We start from the raw sequence: 26,044 nt of genomic DNA on the forward strand, positions 1-26,044 counted from the left end.
TGTCTCGCTCAAAAAAGGGAGACATTTTCTTATATAACCATGATGAAGTTATCTAATTTAGGAGAATTAACATTAATTCTTTTGGTTGTAGGTTTCTGAAGTGAAAAAACTCACACTGAATTTCATACTATGAAAAAGTTAGCTCTGTATTGGAATAGCAATGTTCTGCCGCCTCTGCTTTAAAGTGAAATTTAGTATGTTCTGAAATACAGGGTACTGACTAAAGCTCAGTTCAAGAATGCCTAAGACAGCTCTTAAAAATACACAGTATCAAGATTTCAGTCTTTGTACATCACTTTAATAAAAAACACAATGTTGTGTACAAACATACAAATCTCAAATTTAAAATACAGAATGCACTAAAGTGGCTTTGCAAGTTTTCTTCACCAAGACAGACTTTCTGCCACATTTAGACATTTAAAATTATTAAGACATAATGAGCAAGTACAGATTTTTCAACCTCATGATCAGTAAATTCCTCTGCAAATGAACAAAGGTATACAGTCATCAAATGGGGGAACAGTTGCCCCTGCCTACATTGTATTAGTGTGAGTAAGGGACACAATAAGAGCTATAAGAAACTGTAGTTAAATGTTGTACTTACAACTAATATAAATAACTTCCTCAGACTTCTAGCAATGATTATTATATCCTTGATATATAAACATCCCTAAATGTAAAAAAGTTCAGCATGATTGCATCTATCTTTGTTCCACAATGACAATTTGTTAATGGGTTAATCTAATATATATTTGTGAACCGGAATTGTCTGCAAAGAAATGAGAAATCTTGAAAACAGACTATCAAATTATGTTTAGAAGTTAAAAGGTCTATCGAAAACAAAAGTGTGGGCAAGAACCATTAGCTACATGCCAATTTTTATTTCCAAAACAAAGTCTCTCACAAATAATAGTCTTGTCTTACAAAGCAAAACAAAAACAAAAAATTCCTAAAACTAATCCCTCAAATCCATATTAGCTGAACTTGGAGTAACAAAGCCAAAGCCAGTCTTGTCATCTGCACATTAATCTGATAAGTCAAACTGCAACGAAAAAAAACCAAAAAACAACTGCATCTGCTCCTGGGCAGAATGGACGGTTACTTTCAGCACTTAAATAAAGACAACTGTTACACAGTGTTTTTTCTAAGAAAGACATTTATCCCAAAACCCAACAGAATATGTGACTGGTGAAATTCCATAAAATCTAGAAGGCAGGTAAGAGGTGATGACATTTAAGGACAGTAAAAGTCTACAGTCTTAATGTGCATTGATGGGCTTGTGCCAATGGTTTTAAAATATGCTTTTCATCAACTATAGAAGAAATACAACAACATTATATCATATCCCAGCATAGAGCTACTATATTTGTATAAAGGAATCACTAAAGAGTTGTTTGTTTTAAATGAGGTCCTGCCATACATTGAGGTATAATCTAAATGTTGATAGTGCCTAATTTCAACTCCCAAGGAACAAAAAAAAGCTTATGTATCAAGATTAATTCTCTTTGGCCGCAATGGATACCATTTTCTCTGGGGACAGTCTTTAGCTTGCTTTCTTTTCAGTACCAGGTCAGTGGTGTTTCTGGTGGAAGTCTCTGTTGGTGTGGTTTCTATTTGTGCTACAAAGCTCTCTGGCTTGACATCTGGTTTCCTATAACAACCAGAAAAGACTTCTTGGTGGACTCTCTGGAGCTGGATAATAGGCTGCATCTTTAAAACTTGGGAAAATCCATTTCCTTGTTCAATTAGTGCAGGCAAGGACTTAAAAAAAAACAAAAAACATGAATCTCAGGTTGAAACACAAACACAAAGAGACACACACAATATTCTAGAATTTTAATTCTTTGGATCAAGGCTTTTTCTAAGACCTAATTTTGGGATCATGGATGCTCAACTTTACCTTAAAACACCAGTTTTAGCTATTCCTATAATGCCTAGGAGCAAAGTAACACTGGCAGAACAGGAGGTTATAGAACTTCAGAACTAAGGATTAAATGTCTGAAATTCCATATTTTATGATAGTAAGTATTCTTTAAATCTTGAATCAACAAGAGGGCTCAAAACATTTTTCCTATAAAGGTTAATACAGAAAACATTTTAGGCTCTGGAGGCCTTACGTCTGTCACAATTATTTAACTACCATTGTAATGTAAAGAAGATAGACAATAAGTAAACAAATGGACATGGCTCTGTTCAAATAAAGTTTTATTTACTTTATTTTATTCACTTTAGGTGGCAGGCTGGATTTTAGCCTGGTCCACTAGAGTTTGCCAACTCCTGATCAAGAACATGCTATAAGAATCCTGAGAAAGAAGAACAAACCAGGTATTATGCTCCTTGACCTCAAGCCATACTAACAAAGCTACAGTAATTAAAATAGTATGCTGCTGGTACAAGAACAGACCTATAGATCAATGGAACAGAACAGAGAGCCCAAACAGAAACCCACACATATATGGTCAATTAATATATAATAAAGGAACCATGACTATACAATGGGGAAAAGACAGGCTCTTCAACTACTGGTGTTGGGAAAATACCAGATACATGCAAGAGGATGAAACTGGGTTACTGTCTAACTACATACACAAAAATAAACTTGAAATGGATGAAAGACCTAAATATAAGACATGAAATCATAAAACTCTTAGAAGAAAACATAGGTAAAAATCTCCTGAACATAAGTATAGTAGGTTTTTCCTGGATTCATCTCCTTGGGCATAAGAAACAAAATAAAAAATGAATAAGTGGGACTACATCAAACTAAAAAGCTTCTGTACAGCTAAGGACACCATCAGCAGAACAAAAAGGCAACCTACCATATGGGAGAATATATTTATAAATGACTTATCCAATAGGGGTTAACATCGAAAATATATAAAGAACTCATATGCCTCAACACCCAAAAAACAAATAGCCTGATTAAAAAATGGGCAGAGGACCTGAACAGACATTTCTCCAAAGAGGAAATACAGATGGCCAACAGGCACATGAAAAGGTGCTCCACATTGCTAATTATCAGGGAAATGCAAATCAAAACCACAGTAAAGTATCACCTGATACCAGTTAGAATGGCTACTATCCAAAAGACAAGAAATAACAAGTGCTGGTGAGGATGTGGAGAAAAAGGAATCCTCTGCACTGTAGGTGGGAATGTCAATTGGTACACTGCAGAAAACAGTATGGAGGTTCCTCAAAAAACTAAAAATAGAAATATCATTTGACCCAGGAATTCCACTCCTAGGAATGTACCCAAAGAAAACAAAATCCCTGATTCAAAAAGATATATGCACCCCTTTGTTTATTGCAGCACTATTTACAATAGCCAAGATATGGAGGCAACCTAAGTGTCCATCAGTAGATGAATGGTAAAGAAGATGTGGCACATATACACAATGGAATATTATTTTGCCATAAAAAAAAGAAATCCTGCCATTTGCAACAACATGGATGGACCTAGAAAGAATTATGCTCAGTGAAGTAAGCCAGGCAGAGAAAGACAAATACTGTATCATTTCACTTATTTGTGGAATATAAAAATGAAACAAAACAAAATGAACGAAATAGCAGTAGACTCATAAACACTGAGAAGTGACTGGTGGTTATCATGGGGGAGGGGTTAGGGTGGGTGGGTAGGAAGGGTGAGGGGGACGAAGGGATACAAATATTTTCAGTCATAATATAAGCTGGTCACTGGGACGGGAGTACAGCATGGAGGATATAGTCAATGATTCTGTAACATCTTCCTTTGTTGACAGATAGTAACCGCACTAGTGGAGGTGAGGATTTAACAATATGCGTAACTGTTGAACCACTGTGTTGTATGCTGGAAGTCAATATAAGATTGTATATTAATGATGGTTCAATTAAAAAAAAATAACATGTTATAAAAGAAGCACAAGTACCATAAAATCATGGACTCAATACAAACCACAACAGAAATGTTATAGAAAATCATAATGGGGAGATTCTGAAGGACTTTAAAAACAATTTTCATATACTAGAAATCCAAATGCTTTCCTTTGGGTAAAATACATGTCAAGAATGAATATAAATGATTTTATCATAATATTAAGACTCTAAGTTGGATATGCAATATAACAGTGGTTAAGAGTAAAGGCTTTGGAGCCAAACACCCAGGGTTTATCTCCTGGCTCGGTTATTTATTGGGGCAATCTGCTTAGCCTCACCATGCCTGTTTTCTCATCTGTGAAATAAGAGAAATAGTAGTACCTACCTCATTGGGTTACTATAAGGATCAAACGAGGGACTCTAATATATGTAAAGCTATTAAATGGTGCCTGCTCCATACTAAATGCTCAGTGTTACCTGGTATTATTATCCAAAACTGATGGACTGCTAACTCTCAAAACTAAAAAACATAACCAACTGTTAAAGCAGCCACATATAATGGCACATAATAGGTACCTAATAAATGGTAGTTATCCTGAATGTTACTGTTGCTTAATAAGTTCATTGAAGATTTATCTAAAAGACAACTGAGAATTCCTGTTATAACAGACTAAAACACATATGGATGCTGAAAGCAAATACCCAACTACACATTAGTTCATTTTATATTTAGCTTGTTATTTTTACCTTCATGGCCTCACTGATCTCCTCGGCTATTGTTTCTCCTCTGCATTTCAAATTTTCTCCACGAGAGGCTGCAAAGAAACCACAAAACAGTATTTCAGTTTTTCTTCTTCAATGTAATACTACCAAGTCATAAGACATGTTGATGCCATCTGGACAAAACTCTGTTAGGACTCTTTGCCTTAGTTCAATCATTCTAAGACTACTTTATAATCCATTGAAACAAGAGTCCTATTAAATTTATCTAGCCAAATAAAAACACTGAAAATAATACAACAGATAACACTAATAGTTATGACAGACCAGAGTTGCATTGTGAGTAGCCTCACCACTGTATGTATGTCCCTAAAAGCCTTATATTTGTTCTACATATTATCCACCACTGTGTTTAACATCTTCAAGCACAATCATCACATTTTAAAATAAACATAGAGAAATATTTTGTATCGGTATTAATCTGAATTTTTATTACAGGAAAACATATTTGAACCTAGAGTTCACTCACACTGCATCAAGGTTGCCTAGATGGAATTTCTAATAATGGAAAGCAAGCAAGCAATCTGGAATAGTCAGTATTATTAATTTTTCTTTCCTTATTTCCTCATGCTTTCCTTACTCCGGCTACATTTTATTTTCTTCCAATCTTCCTTAAAAATGTTCATGGCTACTTCACAACACAACTGCATAGTCAATGATACAGAGGGATAAAAATCCTAGTGATTTTTAGCTAAAACTCCAAGTGAAACTGGAGATGAGAAAAATCATTCCATTATAAAATCACCTAAAAATTAGTTTTTAAAAGGGTAGGTCTGAGGGAGGAGCCAAGATGGCAGCGTGAGTAGGGCAGTGGAAATCTCCCCCCAAAACCATATATATTTTTGAAAATACAACAAATACAACTATTCCTAAAAAAGAGAGTCCAGTGGATATAGTACAACAGCCAGGCCACATCTACATCTGCAAGAACTCAACATCTCACGAAGGGGGTAAGATACAAGTTGCGGCCTGGCGGAACCCGAGTGCTCCCCCCACCCCAGCTCCCCAGTGGGAGGAATGGAGTCGGAGCAGGGAGGGAGTGAAAGCCCAGGACTGCTAAACACTTAGCCCTAGTAATCCGCACTGGGAGCGGAGAGACACACTGCATGGTGTGCTGGATATTAGAGAAACAGAAAAGCATAATCTACGAGCAGGTCCCTGCAACCAGCTCCCCTGGGACAAAAGAAAAGCCAGTGCTTTTTCAAAGTCTTAAAGGGACAGGGCCCTCACAGCTGGACAGAAGTGTCCTGGCAGACTCAGATCAGCAGCTGGGAATCCCGGAGAACTACAGGCACCCTAACCCCCTGGGCAGCAGCGCAGCTCTGAAGCCCCTCAGGGCGCTAAACAGCCTGCCAGTCATTTCCCCGGCTGGCGCGGCCCCCAACACAGCGGCCCAGTAGCCGGAGAGCGGCCGCGCGTGCTGGAGGCGGCAGCAAAGCAGCCCAGGAGCGGCCGCGCGAGTCCGCAGTGGCAGTGGAACAGCTGGTGAGCGGCTGCGTGCACCCACAGCGGCAGTCAAGTGGCCAGGGAGCGGCTGCCTGTACCCACAGCAGCGGCGGAGCAGCCTGGGAGGGAACACGCCCCCAGCAGCTGCCCAGAATCTCCTCCCGGCACACAGCCACCTGGGCCAGACCCAAAAGCCACCACCAGCACGCAGCTGTCCAGCGCAGGCAGAAGAAACCGTGGTAAGGCACAAAGGGGCACCGCTCTCGCAGGAGAGCACACCCAGCGCGCCTGCCACTCCCCGCAGGGCTCTGGGCTACCCTGACAGCAACTCCACCCACAGCAGCTTAGGGGATTAACCCGGAGGCTGCTCCAGGAGTGCAGGTAACTGACACAGGCAGCAGAGAAGGGCAAGGCGACCAGCAAGCAGGAAAGGACTTTGTTCTCCCAGCTGACACATGCGCCACCTGCCTACAGCCACCTCTGTCACCATGAAAAGGCAGAAGAATTTGGTCCAGTCCAAAATTACACAGACAACCCCCGAGAGGGCCTGGGGAGATAGATTTAACCAGTCTCCCCGAAAAAGAATTCAAAATAAAGGTCATAACCATGCTGATGGACCTGCAGAGAAATATGCAAGAGCTAAAGGAGCAAGTAGGGAGGGAGAAAACAAAATAAAACAGTCTCTGGAAGGATTTAAGAGCAGACTGGATGAGGTGCAAGAGGCCATTAATGGAATAGAAATCAGAGAACAGGAACACAGAGAAGCTGATGCAGAGAGAGAGAAAAGGATCTCCAGGAATGAAAGAATATTAAGAGAACTGTGTGACCAATCCAAATGGAACAATATTTGCATTATAGGGATACCAGAAGAAGAAGAGAGAGAAAAAGGGATAGAAAGTGTCTTTGAAGAAATAATTGCTGAAAACTTCCCCAAACTGGGGGAGGAAATAGTCTCTCAGACCATGGAGGCCCACAGAACTCCCAACACAAGGGACCCAAGGACGACAACACCAAGATACATAATAATTAAAATGGCAAAGATCAAAGACAAGGACAGAGTATTAAAGGCAGCCAGAGAGAGAAAAAAGGTCACCTACAAAGGAAAACCCATCAGGCTATCATTAGACTTCTCAACAGAAACCTTACAGGCCAGAAGAGAATGGCATGATATATTTAATGCAATGAAGCAGAAGGGCCTTAAACCAAGAATACTGTATCCAGCACCATTATCATTTAAATATGAAGGAGGGATTAAACAATTCCCAGACAAACAAAAGTTATGGGAATTTGCCTCCCATAAACCACTTTCACAGGATATTTTAAAAGGACTGCTCTAGATGGAAGCACTCCTAAGGCTAAATAGATGTCAACAGAGAAAATAAAATCACACCAAAGAAAGCAGACCAACCAAATACTAACTAAAGGCGAAAAATAAAATCAACTACTTAGAAAAGCAGTCAAAGGAAACACAAAAGAGTACAGAAAAAAACACCTAACATATAAAGAATGGAGGAGGAGGAATAAGAAGGGAGAGAAATAAAGAATCATCAGACTGTATTTATAATAGCTTAATAAGAGAGTTAACTTAGATGGCTAGATAGTAAGGAAGCTACCCTTGAACCTGTGGTAACCACAAATCTAAAGCCTACAATGGCAATAAGTACATATCTTTCAATAATCACCCTAAATGTAAATGGACTGAATGCACCAATCAAAAGACACAGTGTAACAGAATGGATAAAAAAGCAAGACCCATCTATATGCTGCTTACAAGAGACTCACCTCAAACCAAAGACATACACAGACTAAAAGTCAAGGGATGGAAAAAGATATTTCATGCAAACAACAGGGAGAAAAAAGCAGGTGTTGCAGTACTTGTATCAGACAAAATAGACTTCAAAACAAAGAAAGTAACAAGAGATAAAGAAGGACATTACATAATGATAAAGGGGTCAGTCCAACAAGAGGATATAACCATTATAAATATATACACACCCAATACAGAAGCACCAACATATGTGAAACAAGTACTAACAGAATTAAATAGAATGCAATGCAGTTGTTCTAGGAGACTTCAACACACCACTCACTCTAAAGGACAGATCCACCAGACAGAAAATAAGTAAGGACACAGAGGCACTGAACAACACACTAGAACAGATGGACTTAACAGACATCTACAGAACTCTACATCCAAAAGCAGCAGGATACACTTTCTTTTCAAGTGCACATGGAACATTTACCAGAAAAGACCACATACTAGGCCACAAAAAGAGCCTCAGTAAATTCAAAGACTGAAATTCTACCAACCAACTTCTCAGACCACAAAGGCATAAAACTAGAAATAAATTATACAAAGAAAACAAAAGGGCTCACAAACACATGGAGGCTTAACAACATGCTCCTAAATAATCAATGGATCAACGACCAAATTAAAACAGAGATCAAGCAATATATGGAGACAAATGACAAAGACAGCATAAAGCCCCAACTTCTGTGGGACGCAGCAAAGGCAGTTCTGAGAGGAAAGTATATAGCAATCCAGGTCTACTTAAAGAAGAAAGAACACTCCCAAATGAATAGTCTAAAGTCACAATTATTGAAACTGGAAAAAGAAGAACAAATGAGCCCCAAAGTCAGCAGAAGGAGGGACATAATAAAGATCAGAGAAGAAATAAATAAAATTGAGAATAAAACAATAGAAAAAAATCAATGAAACTAAGAGCTGGTTCTTTGACAAAATAAACAAAATAGATAAGCCCCTAGCCAGACTTATTAAGAGAAAAAGAGAATCTACACACAGCAACAGAATCAGGAATGAGAAAGGAGATATCATGATGCACCCCACAAATACAAAAAATTATTAGAAAATACTATGAAAATCTATATGCTAACGAGCTGGAAAACCTAGAAGAAATGGACAACTTCCTAGAAAAATACAACCTTCCAAGACTGACCAAGGAAGAAACACAAAATCCAAACAGACCAATTACCAGCAAAGAAATTGAATCGGTAATCAAAAAACTACCAAAGAACAAAACCCCTGGGCCAGATGGATTCACTGCTGAATTTTGTCAGACATACAGAAAAGACACAATACCCATTCTCCTTAAAGTTTTCCAAAAAATAGAAGAGGAGGGAATACTTCCAAACTCATTCTATGAAGCCGGCATCACTCTAATACCAAAACCAGGCAAAGACCCCACCAAAAAAGAAAATTACAGACCAATATCCCTGATGAACATAGATGAAAAATACTCAACAAAATATTAGCAAACCGAATTCAAAAATATATCAAGAGGATCATACACCATGATCAAGTGGGATTCATCTCAGGGATGTAAGGATGGTCCAACATTCGAAAATCCATCAACATCATCCACCACATCAACAAAAAGAGGGACAAAAACCACATGATCATCTCCATAGATGCTGAAAAAGCATTCGACAAAATTCAACATCTATTCATGATAAAAACGCTCAACAAAATGGGTATAGAGGGCAAGTACCTCAACATAATAAAGGCCATCTATGATAAACCCACAGCCAACATCATACTGAACAGCGAGAAGCTGAAAGCTTTTCCTCTGAGATCGGGAACAAGACAGGGATGCCCACTCTCCCCACAGTTATTCAACATAGTGCTGGAGGTCCTAGCCACGGCAATTAGACAAAACAAAGAAATACAAGGAATCCAGATTGGTAAAGAAGAAGTTAAACTGTCACTATTTGCAGATGACATGATATTGTACATAAAAAACCCTAAAGACTCCACTGCAAAACTACTAGAACTGATATCGGAATTCAGCAAAGTTGCAGGATACAAAATTAACACACAGAAATCTGTGGCTTTCCTATACACCAACAATGAACAAACAGAAAGAGAAATCAGGAAAACAATTCCATTCACAATAGCATCAAAAAGAATAAAATACCTAGTAATAAACTTAACCAAGGAAGTGAAAGACCTATACCCTGAAAACTATAAGACACTCTTAAGAGAAATTAAAGAGGACACTAACAAATGGAAACTCATCCCATGCTCCTGGCTAGGAACAATTAATATCATCAAAATGGCCATCCTGCCCAAAGCAATATACAGATTCGATGCAATCCCTATCAAATTACCAACAGCATTCTTCAATGAACTGGAACAAATAGTTCAAAAATTCATATGGAAACACCAAAGACCCCGCAGAGCCAAAGCAATCCTGAGAAGGAAGAATAAAGTGGGGGGGATCTCGCTCCCCAACTTCAAGCTCTACTACAAAGCCACAGTAATCAAGACAATTTGGTATTGGCACAAGAACAGAGCCACAGACCAGTGGAACAGAATAGAGACTCCAAACATTAACCCAAACATTATGGCCAATTAATATATGATAAAGGAGCCATGGACATACAATGGGGAAATGACAGTCTCTTCAACAGATGGTGCTAGCAAAACTGGACAGCTACATGTAAGAGAATGAAACTGGATCACTGTCTAACCCCATACACAAAAGTAAATTCAAAACGGATCAAAGACATGAATGTAAGTCATGAAACCATAAAACTCTTAGAAAAAAACATAGGCAAAAATCTCTTAGACATAAACATGAGTGACCTCTTCTTGAACATATCTCCCCGGGCAAGGGAAACAAACGCAAAAATGAACAAATGGGACTATATCAAGCTGAAAAGCTTCTGTACAGCAAAGGACACCATCAATAGAACAAAAAGGTATCCTACAGTATGGGAGAATATATTCGTAAATGACAGATATAATAAAGGGTTGACATCCAAAATATATAAAGAGCTCACACACCTCAACAAACAAAAAGCAAATAACCCAATTAAAAAATGGGCAGAGGAGCTGAATATACAGTTCTCTAAAGAAGAAATTCAGATGGCCAACAAACACATGAAAAGATGCTCCACATCTCTTGTCATCAGAGAAATGCAAATTAAAACCACAATGAGGTATCATCTCACACCAGTAAGGATCGCCATCAACGAAAAGACAAACAACAAATGTTGGCGAGGTTGTGGAGAAAGGGGAACCCTCCTACACTGCTGGTGGGAATGTAAATTAGTTCGACCATTGTGGAAAGCAGTATGGAGGTTCCTCAAAATGCTCAAAATAGAAATACCATTTGACCCAGGAATTCCACTTCTAGGAATTTACCCTAAGAATGCAGCACTCCAGTTTGAAAAAGACAGATGCACCCTATGTTTATTGCTGCACTATTTACAATAGCCAAGATATGGAAGCAACCTAAATGTCCATCAGTAGATGAATGGATAAAGAAGATGTGGTACATATACACAATGGAATATTACGCAGCCCTAAGAAAAAAACAAATCCTACCATTTGCAACAACATGGATGGAGCTAGAGGGTATTATGCTCAGTGAAATAAGCCAGGCGGAGAAAGACAAGTACCAAATGATTTCACTCATATGTGGAGTATAAGAACAAAAGAAAACTGAAGGAACAAAACAGCAGCAGAAGCACAGAACCCAAGAATGGACTAATAGTTACCAAAGGGAAAGGGACTGGGGAGGACGGGTGGGAAGGGAGGGATAAGGGCGGGAAGAAAAGAAAGGGGGCATTATGATTAGCATGTATAGTGTTGGGGGGACACGGGGAGGGCTGTGCAACACAGAGAAGCAAGTAGTGATTCTACACCATCTTACTATGTTGAAGGACAGTGACTGTGAACTTGGTGACAAGTAGTGATTTTACAGCATCTTACTATGTTGATGGACAGTGACTGTGAACGGGGATGTGGGGGGGACTTGGTGAAGGGGGGAGCCCTAGTAAACATAATATCCTTCATGTAATTGTAGATTAATGATACCAAAATAAAAATAAAAATAAATAAAAAATAAAAAAATGGGCAGAGGAGCTGAAAAGACAGTTCTCTAAAGAAGAAATTCAGATGGCCAACAGACACATGAAAAGATGCTCCACATCGCTTGTCATCAGAGAAATGCAAATTAAAACCACAATGAGATATCACCTCACACCAGTAAGGATGGCCACCATCCAAAAGACAAACAACAAATGTTGGCAAGGTTGTGGAGAAAGGGAAACCCTCCTACACTGCTGGTGGGAATGTAAATTAGTTCAACCATTGTGGAAAGCAGTATGGAGGTTCCTCAAAATGATCAAAATAGACTTACCATTTGATCCAGGAATTCCACTTCTAGGAATTTACCCTAAGAATGCAGCAGCCCAGTTTGAAAAAGACAGATGCACCCCTATGTTTATCGCTGCACTATTTACAATAGCCAAGATATGGAAGCAACCTAAGTGTCCATCAGTAGATGAATGGATAAAGAAGATGTGGTACATATACACAATGGAATACTATTCAGCCAAGAAAAGAAAACAAATCCTACCATTTGCAACAACATGGATGGAGCTAGAGGGTATTATGCTCAGTGAAATAAACGAGGCAGAGAAAGAGAAGTGCCAAATGATTTACTTCATTTGTGGAGTATAACAACAAAGCAAAACTGAAGGAACAAAACAGTCGCAGACACACAGACTCCAAGAAGGGACTAGCAGTTACCAAAAAGAAGGGAGTGGGAGAGGGTGGGTGGGGAGGTAGGAAGAAGGGGAAAGAGGGGTATCATGTTGGTACACATGGTATGGAGGGGTTCATGGGGAAGACAGAATAGCACAGAGAAGACAGGTAGTTATTCTGTGGCATCTTACTACACTGATGGACAGTGACTGCAATGGGGTATGGGGGGGACTTGATAATATGGGGAATGTAGTAACCACAATGTTTTTCATGTGAAACCTTCATAAGAGTGTATATCAGTGATACCTTAATTTAAAAAAAGGCATAACAAGCATGCATATCTCTTAAGTTCAACACTGTATTTTTATTAGATTTTGTAAAGCATGAGAAACAATAAAGGTTATGGCACTAGGAGTGACACCATGAGTGCTTTAATAGTAGAATGTTGGCTATACTGCAAAGAATGGATAATATAATAACAGTTAGAGATGGGAGTGCTAAAAACAGGAGTGAGATATTGGGAAAGTATTACAACAGTCTAGGTCAGGAGACAGCTTTACAGAAGTCCAGATTCCTGGGTCCCACTACTGTAGTAGCAGGTTTAGGTCTGGGTCAGTAGGTTTATAGCTAATTCTCATAATCCTAAGTGAAGAGCTAAATACAGATGCCTGGTAGTGAGTGAGAGCATCAAAGGGAAGAACCTCAGTGTGACACCTTTAAAAGAATATCAAAAACTCATAAAAATGACAAGCTGATGCTTCATTTTTACCACAAATGAATACCGACTCACCTGGATCAGGGTCATATTTTAGGTCCAGTGGATGTACAACAGGATGGTACCGCTTCTAAACAAAATAAAAATTAAAAGAGATTTAACCACTTAATGCCTCATATAAACATTTCCTTGAGTCAATGTAAGCAAATATACTATTAGTAGTACTACTCTTGAAAACAACACACACACAAAGATACTAAAATGTGAAGGGAAAGGAGAAAAGAGCAAACTAACTCCGATTATAGCTTTTTTAGTACTGCCACCTACTGGGAACACTAAGAAATAGCACCATAAACATCTGTAGGAAAGCAAATTAAAAGACAGACTGAATTTTCTGTTTAAAGTACAGTCTCCAAATTATGAATGGAATGTTTTTCAGAAGTTCATTTTAAGACAAGTGTTTGGAACTCAGAACTCATATTCCCACAGAAACTCTGACTTGGAAAGTGGCTAGGCCACTGTCATGTCAGTACTCTAAAGCCTACATACCCTGTAATATACTGTAAGCACCAGGACTATAGTAAGCAGCAGAACTATAGGAACAGGATCCAGAATTCAGGCAAAAAAGAAACAGGAAAATGATCCTCCTTGCTCTCACCCAAAACTCACAGGAGCCAAAAGCTTTTTTAAAAAGCTATCTTTCGAGAATGAAACTGGATCATTGTCTAACCCCATACACAAAAGTAAACTCAAAATGGATCAAAGACCTGAAAGTAAGTCATGAAACCATAAAACTCTTAGAAGAAAACATAGGCAAAAATCTCTTAAATATAAACATGAGCAACTTTTTCCTGAACACATCTCCTAGGGCAAGGGAAACAAAAGCAAAAATAAAAACATGGGACTACATCATGCTAAAAAGCTTCTGTACAGCAAAGGACACCATTAATAGAACAAAAAGGCATCCTACAGTATAGGAGAAAATATATCTGACAAGGGGTTAACATGCAAAATACATAAAGAACTCACATGCCTTCACACCCAAAAAGCAAATAACCCTATTAAAAAATGGGTGGAGGATATGAACAGACACTTCTCCAAGGAAGAAATTCAGATGGCCAACAGGCACATGAAAAGATGTTCCACATCACTAATTATCAGGGAAATGCAAATTAAAACCACAATGAGATATTACCTCACACCAGATGGGATGGCCAACATAGAAAAGACTAGGAACAACAAATGCTGATGAGGATGCGGAGAAAGGGGAACCCTCCTACACTGCTGGTGGGAATGTAAACTAGTTCAACCATTGTGGAAAGCAATATTGAGGTTCCTCAAAAAACTAAAAATAGAAACCATTTGACCCAGGAATTCCACTACTAGGAATTTACCCTAAGAATGCAGGTCCCAGTTTCAAAAAGACATGCAACTCCCCCATGTTTTCACAGCACTATTTACAATAGCCAAGAAATGGAAGCAACCTAAGTGTCCATCAGTAGATGAATGGATAAAGAAGATGTGGTACATATACACAATGGAATGTTATTCAGCCATAAGAAGAAAACAAATCCTACCATTTGCAACAACATGGATGGAGCTAGAGGGTATTATGCTCAGTAAAATTAGCCAGGCAGAGAAAGACAAGTACCAAATGATTTCACTTATCTGAGGAGCATGAGAACAAAGCAAAAACTGAAGGAACAGAACAGCAGCAGACTCACAGAACCCAAGAATGGACTAACAGTTACCAAATGGAAAGGGACTGGGGAGGGAGGGAGGAAAGGGAGGGATAAGGGGAATAAGGGGCATTATGATGAGCACACATAACGTAGGGGGTGGCATGGGAAAGCCAGTACAGCACAGAGAAGACAAGTAGTGACTCTATACCATCTTACTATGCTAATGGACAGTGACTGTAATGGGGTCTGTGGTGGGGACTTGATAATGGGGGGAATCTAGTAATCACAATGTTGCTCATGTGACTGTATGTTAATGATACCAAAAAAAAAAAAAAAAAAGAAGCAGCTATCTTTCGTGTCTTCACCCCATCCATTTTGCATTAATACTTAAAACTTTCCCAGCAATACATCACCTAGGCCTGCCAAGCTTTTCTTTTCTGCAGGACTGATTACTTGGTTTCTGGGGGTAGGACAGGGTAGTATCAAGGAAGGAGACACTGGGAAAAATACATTTTGAATATTTCCCTGAGGAAACGTTAAAAGGCAGAGGGAGGATAGAATGAGGTATTTCCTTGAGGACTAACTGCTATGGAGGAACAAAAAGGTCTGCTTATAGTTATTTGTTTCTCATAGAATGATGACTAAAATGTTTTACATAAAATACCCACCTCTATTGCCTAAAGCAATTCTTGAAAGGAAAGTAACCAGAGAATTTATATGTGGAAGTGTGCTAATAAAAACTAAGGACAAACAACACAGCATCATCTAAAGCAACATGCGTTTCTCACTCCAGAGGCAATGCCACTCGAAGCACACCTACTCCTGCCCCATCATGATTTCTGAAGCAAAACAAATTATACACAATTCATAAAGCAAACTTAGGTGTTATGAACAAGTAGTCAATCTGTGTTATCAATTTAACTAGAGGGTTTTCCAAAATACATCAACAAGTACAAATGTGACAAACACAAATAACAAATAGTAAGAAAACACTTAAAAGATAAATTTCTTTCTCCTTTCTGGTTTCAGAATTATAAAGTCATTGTCATTCTACCATCTTCAAGTTCTATTTTAATAACAGCTGTATTCAAAACCTAGTGTGACTTAGAACAGGAAAAAATCTTACAAGAGACCAACAGTAGTAACTGAAGCAGGAAAGACAAAAAAAACAAAATGTCATTTAGCTCCACATGAATCTTTTATTTTTTTATTGTAGTAAAATAAACATAACATAAAATTTACTATTTTTAAGAAAGGTAAACCATCTTACCAGAATTTCTTGTTTTTCTTTTATTATTTTGATGACACATTCAAGAATCTTTCTGGGATACTGCTTACGTTTTGTGGCCAAATCTACTATGATTTCATCAAACTGATCTTCAAGTACTTTGATATCTGAATCTATTTCAAGGGAGAAAAAGCAAAAAGTTCCTTAAAACACATTGTTTACATTCTATATGGAAATGTAAGTAAACTAAATTTAGTCAACACAAAATAATTAAGGAAAACAAATACAGCAAGATAATTGATGACCCCACTTTGATAACTGATTCATTTACTAATGTAACTAACAACCAATTACTGAGCGTCTATGGGGATTCGGGCCTAAATGAGAAAAAGAAGATGAACATAACATGATGCCTGCTCTCCTAGAGGTCAAGGTTCACTGGAAGAGACAGACAGAAAACTGCAGTAATTTGATAAATACAGCAGAGGTATGAAGGAAATAATGGACACAGAACGATGGAAAACTAACTGCCTGGGCAATTTAAGACTTTAAATTGAAAGTAACATTTGAGCCGGGCCTTGAAATGAGGTGTAAATCCATTAGATAAAAAATGGAAGGGAAGATGTGGTACATATACATGATGGAATATTATGCAACCATAAAAAAAATCCTGGCATTTGCAACATGGGTGAACCTAGAGCATATTATGCTAAATGAAATAAGCCAGGCAGAGAAAGAAAAATACCATATGATTTCATTTATTTGTGGAATAAAAAAACAAAACAAAACAAAATGAACAAAATAGCAGTAGGCTCTTGATAAAAACTCTCAACAAAATGGGTATAGAGGGCAAGTACTTCAACATAACAAAGGCAATATATGACAAACCCACAGTCAGCATCATACTTAACAGTGAGAAGCTGAAAGCTTTTCCTTTAAGATCAGGAACAAGACAAGGATGCCCACTCTCCCCACTTTTATGCAACAAAGTTCTGGAGGTCTTCACCATGACAATCAGACAACACAAAGAAATAAAAGGCATCCAGATGGGTAAGAAATTGCAGATGACATGATACTGTACATAAAAAACCCTAAAGAATCCATTCCAAAACTACTAGAATATCTGAATTCAGCAAAGTTGCAGGATACAAAATGAATACACAGAAATCTGTCGCATTCCTATACACTAATGATGAATTAGCAGAAAAGAGAAATCAGGAAAACAATTCCATTCACAATTGCATCAAAAAGAATAAAATATGTAGGAATAAACCTAACCAAGAAAGTGAAAGACATATACCCTGAAAACTACAAGACACTCTTGAGAGAAATTAAAGAGGACACTAATAAATGGAAATTCATCCCATGTTCTTGGGTAGGAAGATTATTGTCAAAACGGCCATTCTGCCTAAAGCAATATACAGATTCAGTGCAATCCCTATCAAAATACCGACAGCATTCTTCAACAAACTGGAACAAATTGTTCTAAAATTCATATGGAACCACAAAAGACCCTGAATATCCAAGACAATCCTGAAAAGGAAGAATAAAGCAGGGGGTATTACGCTCCCCAAATTCAAGCTCTACTACAAAGCCACAGTAATCAAGACAATTTGGTACTGGCACAAGAACAGACCCATAGACCAATGGAACAGAATAGAGAGTCCAGATATTAACCCAACCATATATGGTCAATTAATATAGGATAAAGGAGCCATGGACATACAATGGGGAAATGACAGCCTCTTCAACAACTGGTGTTGGCAAAACTGGACATCTACATGTAAGAGAATGAAAATGGGATTACTGTAACTCCATACACAAAAGTAAACTCAAAATGGATCAAAGACCTGAATGTAAGTCATGAAACCATAAAACTCTTAGAAGAAAACATAGGCAAAACTCTCTTGAATATAAACACGAGCAACTTTTTCATGAAAACAAAAGCAAAAATGACCAAGTGGGACTATATCAAACTAAAAAGCCTCTGTACAGCAAAGGACACCATCAGTAAAACAAAAAGGCATACTGCAGTATGGGGGAATATATTCATAAATGACATATTCGCTAAGGGGTTGACATCCAAAAGAAGAGATCGTGCACCTCAACAACCAAAAAGCAAATAACCTGATTAAAAAATGGGCAGAGGATCTGAACAGACACTTCTTCCAAGAAGAAATTCAGACGGCTAACAGGCACATGAAAAGATACTCCACATCACTAATCATCAGAGAAATGCAAATTAAAACCACAATGAGGTATCAGCTCACATCAGTTAGGGTGGCCACCATCCAAAAGATAAACAACAACAACAAATGCTGGCAAGGATGTAGAGAAAGGGGAACCCTCCTACACTTCTGGTGGGAATGTAAATTAGTTCAAACATTGTGGAAAGCAATATGGAGGTTCCTCAAAAAACTAAAAATAGAAATACCATTTGACCCAGGAATTCCACTCCTAGGAATTCCTAAGAATACAGGATTCCAGATTCAAAAAGATATATGCACCCCTATGTTTATCGCAGCACTATTGACAACAGTCAAGAAATGGAAGCAACCTAACTGTCCATCAGTAGATGAATGGATAAAGATATGGTACATATACACAGTGGAATATTATTCAGCCATAAGAAGAAAACAAATCCTACCATTTGCAACAACATGGATGGAGCTAAAGGATATTATTATGCTCAGTGAAATAAGCCAGGCAGAAAAAGACAAGTACCAAATGATTTCACTCATCTGTGGAGTAAAAGAACAAAGTAAAAACTGAAGGAACAAAACAGCAGCAGAATCACAGAACCCAAGAAGGGACTAACAGTTACCAAAAGGAAGGGACTGGGGGGGAGACTGGGTGGGAAGGGAGGGATAAGGGGATTAAGGGGCATTATGATTGGCACACATAATATGGGAGGGCACGGGGAAGGCCGTATAGCACAGAGAAGACTCTATAGCATCTTATTTTGCTGATGGACAGTGACTGTAATGGGGTATGTGGTGGGGTCTTGATAATGAGGGGAATCTAGTAACCACAATGTTGCTCATGTGACTGTATATCAAAGATACCTTAAAAAAAAAATTTTCCATTCTAAAAAAATATATATAGCAGTAGACTCATAGACACTGAGAAGTGACTGGTGATTCCCATGGGGGAAGGGAGGGGTAGGTGGGTGGGAAGGGTAAAGGTGATAAAGGGACACAAAAATTCACAATCACAATATAAGTTGGCCATGGGGATAGTAATACAGCATGGAGAATATAGCCAATGATTCTGTAACATCTTCCTATGCTGACAGATAGTAACCACACTAGTGGGAATGTGGACTTAATAATATGGGGACCTGTTGAACCACTGTGCTGTGTACTTGAAACCAGTATAAGATTGTATATCAAAGGTATTTTAATTTTAAAAAAAGGTAGGGGGAAAAAATAAGGGGAGAAGCATTTTAGGCAGAAAAAGAAGATCACATTTTCAAGATCATAGAGTCTTTGGGAAACAGAAAAAGTTCTCAATGGTTGCAGGATGAAGTAGGAGGAAAGGATGATAAAGTGTTTACGAAACAGACTGTAAAGGGCATTTAGTATCAGGGATCCTACCGAGTTTTGACTTTACTATGTGCTGAGCCAAAGCTGAGACAGTAGCAGTAAGTAAAGTAGCTGGACCTGAAACTGGAGCAACAGGATAAATGGGAGGAAAGAGTAAAAGATGCAGTGACTTTAGAGTTTCTTTGATTCAGCTATAACTACTTATCAGTTGCTTTTCTATGTTTTAAACTAATAATCATGAAACTTTAGCAGAATGAATAATCACCTGGGGAACTTGTCAGAGGGCAGCAATTTTGATTCAGTGGAGGTCTCCACAATGGGGCCCAGAAATTAAGCACCCCAGATGAAATGAATGCAGTTGATACAATCAACCTGATTTTGCAATCATTTTAAAGAGTGACAAATGTTAAGTAGTTAAAAATACTAATGAGCTAGGTCCTCGGCCTGCCTGCTCTTACATTATATGTGTTCTGCTATGTCAAAGTCTATGCTAGAAATGGACCTATTTATTTTATTGAGTAGAAGCTTCATTAGGGAGAAGTCTTGAACATGGCATATATTTCTGGAAACATTTTAAGACATTGCTGATATATATCAGCATATATACATAGATCATCATGCATATCAGGTAAAGATTAAGGAGGTATATCAGGTACGGCCTTTCATTCAGGTAAAAACCATTAAGTCCAATTAAATTTTAATTTATCCTCTCAATCACTAACCTGAAAGGAATATTGTACTATTTCACAAAATTTCACAAAAGACAAGTCTCCTAGCTAAATCTTCTATGTACAAAATGTAGGACAATGATTTCTTAGTGCCACCTAATGATAAAGTTACAAGACTGAAATATATAAATAATCTGAGCAGGGAAAAATTATTCATTAATTTAGCAAGTATTTTTAGTGGGTGCTTTCTATAAGCAAAGTGAAATGTTAAAAAACATAGTGATGAAAACAACTTATATAGTCCCTGCTCTCAAGGAACTTACATTTTAATTCTCAAATGTGCCTGGTCAAGCTGTCTGAAATCAAGTCCTTTCAGAGACAGAAATGTTTTCACTTGTATGTTCATTCATTCTTTCATTTGTTGATTCATTCATTTATTCATTTATATGATTTCCGTGAACAAAACTGACAAAACTCCTGCCCTTGCTAAGCTTACTTATTGCTCCTAGGTATTATATTAGATACAATCCTATTAATTCTGTCTACTGAACATCTCTTGCACCCGTCTTTTCCTCTCTTTTACCATTGTCTTAGGGCAGGTCTTCACCATCTTTTGCTATACTAATGCAATAACTTCAATAAGGTCTGCCTGCCTTGAATTTCTACTTCCTCCAATCCATCCCTTACACCACCAGCAGTTACCTTTCTAAAAGAGAAACTTTTTCATGTTGAATTCTACTTTTAAAACCTTCACCAGTTCCCTAGTGCCTACAGGATATATTCCTTAGCATATTCTACAGGGCTCTATATGACTTGGCTCTAACTTAATCTTCTGGCCACAACTGCCTTTAGTTTTCCTAATTCATTTCTGACATTTTTCAAACATATCTCTTTCTGTACCTTTGCACATGCTGTTTTCTTTGCTTCTTTTGTCCCTCCTACTTCCTTTCTGCTAGCACACTCTCATTTATTATGTGCATTTAATTTAGACAACAACCTGCCCTATTAGGTCTCTTCCCACTTCCCAAAGAGTAGTGAGATTCCTTATCCATTTCCTTTCATTAACAATGAGTTCCTAAATGGTTAAGAACCATGTTTTTTCATCTATTTCCCAGCATTGGGCATAGTGCCTGGAATTTATCAAGAACCCATAATAGAAAGTAAAAGTTTAACATTCTCAACTATTTCCCACCATAGTTACAGGGGGACAAAGGGATAAAGAATAACCACACTCTACCCAGGCTACTAACCTGTAGGAATATACGTATCTTAACCTACAAGTTGATGAATTATACTGCTAAAGACAGTCTGGGAGAAATAATAAAGCAATTCCAAAGTGACTTCACAGAACAGAGTCAGCTAAAGACACAGTAAAGGCTGACTAGTTTGAAAATATCCCTAGGTGTTCCCTCTGCCCTACTAATTGACAATTGGTCTGTTAGTGTTTGGGAAATTTGGTATTAGTGTTTTTACTGTTTTAATAGGTAAACCAAAAAGTGAATTTTGGTGACATTGAAGAGATAACTATAATAATCCCAAGGATTAAACAGTGAAATCTTCTAGGCAAAGTATTATCTTAATTTTGAGAAGAAAAATTATAACCACAGAGGGTTACTTGATGGGCCTGAAATCAGCTAAAGGGTATAAATGGATCATCTAAATAACTAGCACTAAATTCAAGCAATGCTGTTCAGATCTCTGTAATTTCTCCATGGGGATAGACAAGACACGCCAGCCCTCTTATCAGAGTAGCTCTTCTCCTGGACACAGCTGGAGAATTCTGCCTCTCTTCCCACACTGATCATTCTTTTTCTATTACAGGTTTTTCCTTTCTACACTGACCATTTTCTTTCTATTAAAACTTTGACTTCTCTAGACATATCAACACCATTAGTTAGGGTACAATCAAGTCTGCTTTGGATCAGGGAAATATTCTGCCTTTTTAAAGGAGGTTTCTCCAAATATTGACCTCATCAGCTTAACTTTGTACTTCCAAGGGCACCTCCCTATCTACTCTGGGGATCATTTTTTAAATATTACTTGATTTACCAAGTGTTAATGATAGGAATTCTCTGGTCCTGTTTCTTCATCTAGGGATAGTTCTACAGTATTTTCCAAAAACTACTGACAAGCATACTTCTGAAGATTAAGCAGATAAAAATCTTCTTGAGGATGTTAGACAGCATATATAAAGGGTCAAAGTACCTGCTTTGCTGTTTGCCTCAGATTGTGACTTCAAGTCTCCTTAGATTTTTCTTTTATCCCCAGTAATGTTTTAAAAAGAACTGACACTGAATATGGGGACTAAAAACTAGCATTCAAAATAAAATTAACTACAAAAAACACTCAGAAATAACAGAAGGAAAAAGTTAAAACACATACCCATAGAAGTATCTGAAGCTTCCTGCCACGCTTGCCCATTAATGCTGACATTCTCTTGCACAGCTGATTCAAAAGTCTGAAATAAATTCACATAGTCAAATCACTAAAAATAACTTTAGATACTGAATTCAAACATTTTATCAAAATAACAATTTGATTTATGATAAAGAATATGAAGACAAACTGTAGACTAGCCTATTATGTCAGTATACTCACTCTTACCAAGATTCCATTTATATCAGTGATTCTACCTACATTTTAGCTCTGACAGCCATTATGCTACCTATGAGCAAATCTGATGCAAAATTTTAGAACAGTCTTAAAAACAAAAAGGATTTATTTCTTAAATGAAAGAAACAATAAAAGCTAACAAGTTTGGGCTCAATTGAATCTCAATAAGTACTACATATGCTGCTGAACGAGTATATTAGTGAGAGGGAAAATCCACATGCTTTTAAAAAGTGAAATTAATTTCTACTTTGTAAAGGACTGCTTCTTTTACAGGTACACTGAAGTGTGTAAAGAGATTACGGAGATCTGGGATTGCTTTAAAATAGGAATTGCAACAAATTTTTGAAAACTGCTAAATTTAGTATTGGATCTATGGGTGTCTGCTCTACTAGCCTATTTTGTTGTAAGGTTAAAAATGTTCATAGTAATCAAATTTACCGAGTATCATAATTCTTCCAAGTGGTAAAGATACCTCAAGACAAACGCTGGGCATAGAAGCCACAGGGCATTAATATGCAAATAAGTAAAAAGCTAACCTTTTCAAACAATAAGGCTTCTCTCTCACTTACCAACTTTACATTTCCCTGTATGGCTCCGGAAGATGACTGGTTAGCCAGAGACGGGTAAGATTCCTCAAGGGAGGAACAACCTAAGACAAGCACAGTCGCAGGGGGGCCATCAGGTGAGAAACTGGGGATCAACAGAGGTGAGGCTTAGAACCTCCCCCCCGCCGTTCTGAGAGAAATCTTCTGCATACATGGATGTTTCATTGCCCTTGTCTAGCTTGGATTAACACATAGTCTACAGGCACACACCTGATCATCTACATTTGCTCTCTTACAACACTAAACTATGTTTTCTACCTTTATCTTGTATCTACCTACCACTTCAGCATTTTATTAAAAATAATAATAAAGAGAGAAATGTGGTATCCACATATAAATCAAGTATAAAAATCAAATGAATATTCATATTTGAACTGACTGTTTATAGTTCATAATGCATAAGCAAAACCGAAAGTTTCTGTGATGACTGCCCTTGTACTGTTCACTATGTAAGAATTTGTTCTCCATGTAAGAACTTGTTTGTTATGCCTCAGAAGATTGGAGACTGATGAAAATTAGGCTTGGGGTGGATTAATGATTGTGCATTGAGCACTGACTCCCCTATACAGAATTTTATTGTTGTTAACAACCATTTGATCAATAAATATGAGAGATGCCCTCACAAAAAAAAAAAAAAAAAGAAAAGTACACACTTCCAATTGTAAAATAAATAAGTAACCAGGATGTAATGTATAGCATAAGGAATATAGTCAAAATATTGTAACAACTTGGTATGGTGATAGCTGGTACCTAGAATTATCATGTATATAAATGTTGAATCACTGTGTTGTACACCTGAAACTAATGTAATACTGTGTGTCAACTACCCTTCAATAAAAAATAATTATCTAAAAAAAAAAAAAAAATGTTCATAGTAAATGTTGCCATTTGTGACCTGGACGGACCTAGCCAGGGAACTGTGGAGGTGAAATGGTTAAGAAGAGACAAGTGCATGTGATTTCACTGATATGTGGAATCTAAAAAAATGAAACAAATGAACAAACAGAACAGAAAGACTCCTAGATACAGAGAACTGGTGGCTGCCATAATAGAGGTGGTGGAAGGACAGGCTGAGTGAGTGAGGGAGGTAAAGAGTTACAAACTTCCAATTATAAAATGGCTAGGTCACACAGATCAAAAGTACACCATAAGAGTAGACTCACAGACACGGAGAATGGACTGGTGGTTAATATGGGGGAGGGGCTGGAATGGGTGGGTGACGAGGGTGGTGAGGGGGATAAAGCGGAATAAAAATTCTCAATCATAATGTAGGTTGGTCATGGGGATAATAGTACAACATGGAGAATAACCAATGATTCTGTAACATCTTCCTATGTTGACAGATAGTAGCTGCACTAGTTGAGGTGAGGACTTAATAATATGGGTAACTGTTGAACCACTGTGTGGTATACTTGAAACTAATATAAGACTGTATATTAAAAAAAATACAGCATAGGGAACACAGTCAATGTATCTTTGTATGATGACAGTAACTGCACTCACCATGCATTTAGTAATGTACATAACTGTCTAATTACGGTGTTGTATATCTGAAACCAAGACATAATATCAACTATACTTCGATTAAAATATACATAATAAAAAATGCTACTGTAATAATTTTGGTGACAGATGATGACTGTGCTTATTGTGGTAATACTGCAGTCATACCAATTTTATTTTTAGAATATGTTACTATATTGTATGATTTTGGATAAAGAACTGTCACTATAATAAAGCCTCTGCCTTTTATCTGCTTTCTTATTTACAACAAAGCAAGTGAATTCCCTTGGCAGTTTAAGTCTTGAAACCTTTATCTTCTAATTCACTTTATCATCCATTAAATAAGGTACAACAGGTTAAGTTCCTCTTTTTTTGTAAGGTAATTAAAGGTTCTAACTAAACACTTCTATAAAAGGGCAGATTCTAAGATCATTACACAACTAAACAGTCTTCTCCCAAAAACTACTAAGAGTTTCCTGAGATATGTCTCTATTTTTCCCCTGCTTGCAAGGTAAGAATAAAAACCAACGTATACAAAAAAAAAAAACAAAAAACCAAAGTATACAAAACTAGAATATAGAATCATAACCTAGGGAATGTTTCCTCAATCTTCCACTTAACCTGTATTATTTGCATTGTGATGTTTCACAGTCACAACTGTGCTGCATTATAAGCTTCTAAACTTTCCTACATATAGATTGTATACTCTTGACGGGCACCTATCCCCCAATTTGTTATCTCACCCCAAAAAAGATCTTTTTCAAAGCTTGGAAAATATTTCAGAAAAGGAGAAATGCATTATAAAGGCCAATGTGTGATCTTAGCGAAGATTATAATCAAGACAGCTTCCTTATCTCCTTCAGACGTAGGAAAAATATTTTCTCTCTCTTTAC

General features: G+C 37.5%; 1 protein-coding gene across 2 annotated transcripts in view; it reads right to left on the bottom strand.

Annotated features, from left to right (window-relative positions):
• Window positions 1–276: 276 nt before the first annotated feature.
• Window positions 277–26,044, bottom strand: part of LOC118924693 (kinetochore-associated protein NSL1 homolog) — a 30,724-nt gene continuing 4,956 nt past the window's right edge. The window contains exons 3-7 of one of the 2 annotated variants that reach the window (XM_036909720.2): window positions 22,813–22,888; window positions 16,260–16,390; window positions 13,383–13,437; window positions 4,600–4,667; window positions 277–1,761 (exon numbers count right to left, since the gene is read on the bottom strand). In XM_036909720.2, the coding sequence (XP_036765615.2) occupies window positions 1,483–1,761; window positions 4,600–4,667; window positions 13,383–13,437; window positions 16,260–16,390; window positions 22,813–22,888 (609 nt within the window). In that variant the 3' untranslated portion in view covers window positions 277–1,482. Of the gene's footprint in view, window positions 1,762–4,599; window positions 4,668–12,954; window positions 13,307–13,382; window positions 13,438–16,259; window positions 16,391–22,812; window positions 22,889–26,044 lie in introns of those variants that run through there. The other variant, XM_036909722.2, reaches the window with a different exon arrangement.

Source organism: Manis pentadactyla, chromosome 9, assembly GCF_030020395.1.
Source record: "Manis pentadactyla isolate mManPen7 chromosome 9, mManPen7.hap1, whole genome shotgun sequence".
NCBI lineage: Eukaryota > Metazoa > Chordata > Mammalia > Pholidota > Manidae > Manis > Manis pentadactyla.